The sequence below is a fragment of the Olea europaea genome, chromosome 17, assembly GCF_002742605.1.
Source record: "Olea europaea var. sylvestris chromosome 17, O_europaea_v1, whole genome shotgun sequence".
Classification (NCBI taxonomy): Eukaryota; Viridiplantae; Streptophyta; class Magnoliopsida; order Lamiales; family Oleaceae; genus Olea; species Olea europaea.
Genome location: NC_036253.1, coordinates 23,326,699 through 23,332,562, shown reverse-complemented (window position 1 = coordinate 23,332,562; position 5,864 = coordinate 23,326,699). Strand labels below are relative to the sequence as shown.

General features: G+C 34.6%; 1 protein-coding gene across 5 annotated transcripts in view; it reads left to right on the top strand.

Moving 5' to 3' along the window:
• Nucleotides 1–1,564: 1,564 nt before the first annotated feature.
• Nucleotides 1,565–5,864, top strand: part of LOC111365457 (NAC domain-containing protein 82-like) — a 10,999-nt gene continuing 6,699 nt past the window's right edge. For all 5 annotated transcript variants that reach the window (XR_002697454.1, XR_002697455.1, XM_022986007.1 and 2 more), the window contains exons 1-3: nt 1,565–1,708; nt 2,121–2,610; nt 2,889–3,163. Coding sequence is in view for 3 of the 5 variants with exons in the window: in XM_022986007.1 (XP_022841775.1) it covers nt 2,454–2,610; nt 2,889–3,163 (432 nt within the window). In the remaining 2 variants the exon portion in view is untranslated. The remainder of the gene's footprint in view (nt 1,709–2,120; nt 2,611–2,888; nt 3,164–5,864) is intronic.

The window sequence follows — 5,864 nt, the reverse complement described above, 5'->3', positions numbered from 1 at the left end:
TTGAAATTTTTTTTCTTTTTCAACTACTCATTTTAAAAAAAAAAAACACTATTCTTTTTATTTTCATTACAAAAAAATGGGGGCCAAATGGGGGCTTAATAGAGGTTAAATATACATTTTCCATACTACTTTTTGTTTACTTATTTCTTTTTAATTGTATTTAAATTTAAATAAAAAGGAGTAATAATAATAATAATGAGGATCATTATCCTTTAAATTCCCAATCGGTGAACGAGACGGGTATTTTCTATTTGATTCAACAGTTGTCTAGTAAGTCACATAATCCCAATTTATCATGGAAAACTTTGCAAGTACAATTTTTTTTTCTTTTTTGGACATATTTAGTACAGAACGACAACTGTCTTCCTTGAATTTCTTATTGCAAAAAACTATTTTTGGCAACAGCCAATTACAATAAGATAGCTATCTTTTTGTACAAAAGCTGTAGAAAAATTTGTACTTGTAGCATTATTCATTTATCCTTGTTATAGATTTTACCAAGTGAAAAGGAACAATCCTTCTTGTTGTACAAGTAGGATATCTACCGAACACTTACATGGGGCCCACCCTGTGTGAGTAAAAAATTGGAAAAAAATACCCATCCCACGCACCTCTCATGCGAGTGTTATGAATGGTTCTGTAAACCATTAGTTTGTACAAACAATCTTATTAAAAAAATTGGAAAAAACAGTGTTACAAGCAGACTTATTGAGTGCGTTCTTAAGCCACGTTATTTTGAAAGAATGTATTTTTGAATAGTAAATTGATGGAGAATGCATGATTAAAAAATGAAGAAAAGTTTTAGATTTGTGTGTAATGTTAACTTATGGAAAATATATTATTGAAATCAAATTAAATCACTGTTTAAAAATGTATTTAATAAAATTGGCTCAAATAGGGCTTTAAAAAGGAATCGTACCTCAAATAAACCTTAGCACCTGACCCTCATTTTTTAAAATGAAAATGGGTGTATTAGTGTTTTTTTGAAAACTAGGTGGTTGAAAAATAAGGAAAAATTTTCGATTTACGTATACTATTATTTTATGAAAGATTATATGGTTGAAAATAGAAAAGAGAAAAATAAAATGAAATTTAATAGGAACAAAAGGGGTAATTTAGCCCCCTGTTTGGCCCCCATTTTTCGGAGATGAAAATAGTTGGAATGATTTTTTTTGAAAAATGAGTAGTTGAAAAAGAAAGAAAAATTTTCAATTTATATGTAATATTATTTTATAAAAAATTATATAGTTGAAAATAGAAGAGAGAAAAAAGAAATGTAATTTAGGATTTGTTTGAGCCACATTATTTTCAAAAAAATACATTATTCAACAGTTATTTGATATCATTTTAATCATATATTTTTTAATAAAATAATATTACACGTAAATCTATTTTTTTTTTATTCACACATTTTTCATTGATTTGATATGAATAATGCATTATTCTTTTTAGAATGTGGTTCAAACATGGGTTTAATGAGTACCAAACGGGGCTTAATCAACCAATCAGAGGCCTGGCTTGTTAGAGAAGCTTTCCTATGAAAAACAAGTCTCGCTCTTCACCTCTCACTAAAACCCCATTCCCCTGTATATAAACCTCACACCTCGCACTCTCGTGGTCCTTTCGCTTTGGTCATATTTCTTTCGAAGAGTTTCTCTCTCTGACGTTGCGCTTTCTCTCTCTAGTCTTTGATTCTTATCCTTTGAAGGTGTGTTTCTGATTCTCGATACAAGTCTTTCTCTTGTTATTGTACCTTAATTTGGTTGATTTGATCAGTTTTAGAACAATTTTTTATTGGGTTTCTAGGGTTTCTTGAATCTTGGATTTGCTTTGACGTTTTGGGGGCTGTTCTATGCTTTCGTCAAATTTTCTGTAGTTTTGTGGTTTTAGTACTGAATAGAATCTGAAATACATTGAGTTAGCGGGTTGTTGTGATTTTTATTTATTTTAATCCATATATTTAATATGGATTGCTGTAATGGAATATGGGTTCTTAAAAACTTTCCATTTTGTATTATTTTAGCAGTAATTGCTTTTGTTGCTTTTGTTGAACTATGTTCATAGTATTTTCTTTATGGATGTTATGTTATATGAGGCTTATGGTGTAGTCAAAATGCCAGGTCTGGTCAACAGATGTCTTTTGATTCTATCGAGAAGAACCAGTGGTTTCTTTGGATTGCTTTCTGTTTCAGGAACCGTCGGAGGCTTTGGTGTTCTCGTAAGGTCTTGTTTAGGCATTGGACTTGACAGTAGTTAGTATTAGTTTTGTGAGGAGGGGTGATTGTTGGGGGGCTGTGGTGTGTGTAATTGTGTCTTGGTGTTTCTTTTTCGGTGCAATCTGCTTTATTTTCTTTAGAAGGGGTTTTTTAGGTTGAGTGAAGTGCGTTGGAGTACTGTCAGTGGAGGTGTTCTATAATTGGTGTACTGTGGGGGCGTTCTATTGTCATTCCTTGATGGCAAGGACGTCCCTTCCTCCAGGCTTTCGATTCCATCCAACTGATGTCGAGCTGGTTATGTATTATCTCAAGAGGAAGGCTATGGGAAAGAGGCTTCTCTTTGACCCTATTGCTGAGGTCAACATTTATAAATTCTCTCCATGGGATCTTCCAGGTACTTTTTCTCTTTATAATAGTTATTGGTTCTATAACATACCTGGTACTTGCACTTCCTATATGATGATCTTTAATAGACAATTTTAAGATGTATTCTTTTACTAGCAATCTGAAACCCATTAAATATTGCAATTTTTCTGACTGTTTTAAAAGAGTTTTGTGTATTTTCATTTGAATATTTTTTTTGGTGGAATCCTGTGGTATTGTGTCTTTATATGTTTTCATTTGAGTTATCAATGTAATTCAAAGTTCATTTATTTCTCTGTCTTGCTGCAGATAAATCGTGCTTGAAAAGTAAGGATCTAGAGTGGTTCTTTTTCTGCCCTAGAGAGAAGAAGTATGCTTGTGGGGTTCGAATGAAGCGTGGTACTGAGAATGGATACTGGAAAACCACTGGAAAGGATAGACCCGTCCATTATAATGAGAATGTTGTTGGTATGGTGAGAACCTTGGTTTTTTACCTAGGTCATGCACCACAAGGACAGAGAACCAATTGGATTATTCATGAGTATAGGATCCTAGATGAGCAGTTGGCTGCTGCTGGACTTCAGGTTTGTTTTTACTATCAAATTCCAGAGTGATTGCAAATCTAATGATTTACCCAGTAAATGAGGTTCGTCAAAGTATTTTTTTTGTCATTAGCTTTTTATCTTTGACGTGTAAATTGATATGCGGGCTATTGACATTTTGGTAAATGATGAACTTAGATCAATATTTTATTTGCATTTCGGCTTTATCCTTGTTTATGTTCATATTCAAATTTGACACACTGCATTACGTCCTTCTGTTTTTTTCTTCTTTACTTTTTTTAAATTACAGTTTTCTGATTTATCTCAATTTCACTCCATTTGGTGCTATATTTATTTTTGAAACTGTGGCATCATTCCTACTTAAGACATTTAAAACAAAGATTGACTGTATTTGGACGTTTGAGTTTGGATGCAATAAAATGATTTAACTGTCATTAATCCAATTTCAAGTCAAGCAACAATACCATTTATTTATTGGTCATTATGAATTGCGTTAAATAACACCGTTGGTTAGTCACTGTCAACTCTGGAGATTTTGGTACCAGGCTAATTTTTTTTCCCTTCTGAGATTTCCACTCCTAGTTGATTGCTCTATAACTTGGCGTTGTTTGATTTAATAATATTATTGCTTTCTTCATATCCAATTATGTATATGAATTGAGGATGTTTCATGATGTAGAATTGGCCAAGGAGAAAAGAAGAAGAGGAAGAACAAACTGAAGGAGGAAGGGAGGAGAGGAGAGAAACGATATCACCACATCTATTTCATTTCATCAAAACTGCCATTTCAATCCAATTACAATAATATAAATACCAAATTAATAAACTTGGGCTTGGGCCAAACCCATATACAAGCCCAATAAAACATAAAACCTAAAATAAGTACATAGAAGATAAAATGGCCCAACAAGTGGCCCGATGAGGATGATGTCCGCATCAACTCTCCCGGGGTGGGAGAAAAACTCGACCCCGTCGAGGAGGTAGATCGAACAACCAAGGTCGACCAAGAATGACATGCCCGACATCCATAGGGATGACGTCACACCATATATGATCTTACACTAAACCAAAAAGGTTGGCGAGAGGAAAGGATTACATGTGATTAGCCCTACAGAGTTTGAACGGACAATCGTAAATGACTCAATCGTATTTGCTGTGTTTGTTATGGAAGTCCCGTCCGATTCCCCACTAGCAACCCCTACTGAAGCCCAATCCCTCCTTCAAGAATTTAAGGATGTATTTCCTGAGGACCTCCCTGATTTATTGCCTCCCTTACGGGATATCCAACATGCTATAGATCTGGTTCCAGGTTCGTCTCTCCCAAATTTGCCTCACTATAGAATGAACCCTACTGAACATGCCGAGCTCCAGAGACAAGTGGGTGAACTCTCATTCTATAGTGAGGCAAATTTGGGAGAGACGAACCTGGAACCAGATCTATAGCATGTTGGATATCCCGTAAGGGAGGCAATAAATCAGGGAGGTCCTCAGGAAATACATCCTTAAATTCTTGAAGGAGGGATTGGGCTTCAGTAGGGGGTACTTGGAGCATTGGTTAGTCCAAAAGGCATTACCAACCACACTCCTCTCCCCGTCCCTAGTTGTCCTTGGCAAGACGTTAGTATGGATTTCGTGCTAGGGTTGCCACGTACTCCAAAGAAACACGACTCCATTTTCGTTGTAGTCGATTGCTTCTCGAAGATGGTACACTTTATTCCCTGTAACAAAACATCCGATGCATCTAAGGTTGCTAAATTATACTATCATAAGATCGTCAGGCTATATGGTCTCCCTAAGACCATTATCTCGGATAGAGATGTTCATTTCACTAGTCATCTTTGGCGAACCCTATGGAGTATGGTTGGCACTAAACTGAAATTTTCTACTACATACCACCCACAAACGGATGGTCAAACTGAAGTTGTTAACCGCAATCCTGGTAATCTATTAAGGTGTCTAGTCCAAGAAAATCTTAGGAATTGGGACTTAATTCTTCCTACTGCCCAACTTGCATATAACAGTTCAGTGAATCGGTCTATAGGTATGAGTCCTTTTGAAGTTGTTCATGGTTTTAAGCCTAGGAAGCCATTAGACCTTATTCCCATGTCTCCACATGCTAGTGTGTCTGTGTCAGCTGAGTCTTTTGCACAACATTTGCGTGATTTGCATATTGAGATCAATAAACAGTTGGAAGCAAGTAATGCACTATTTAAACTTCGAGTCGATTTGCACAAACGCCACGTTGAATTTAATGTTTTTTTTTTTTTTTTTTTTTTTTTTTTTTTTTTTTTTGGATTATGAAATTCAAATATGTCAAGTTGATACTGCTGATCTATGTAAAATAATGAAGCGAGGGTCAAACACTAGTCAACAACTTAAACATGTAAAATAAATATGGCGGAAGCGGTTAAAATAAATATGGAAAGAGTGAAAATATAGCAAAACTGAGAGTTAGTAGGTCTAAGAGTTTAATCACATGAATGTTTTTATATAAAGATTGCAGTACAAAAGTTAATCGATGCAATTCAAGATAAACAGCAATATAACTGAGGATGAATTAAAATAAGGACTTTTCTTTCGTTCGTTTGAAGAAGTCGCGTCCAATCAACTTGAATGAATGAGGTACCTGAAAAGATGTTTGAAAAATAACTCTTTTTTTTTTTTAATAACGCTTTTCTGTCTTTTCTTTTCTTTTCTTTCTTTTTTTTTTCATTTAAAAAAT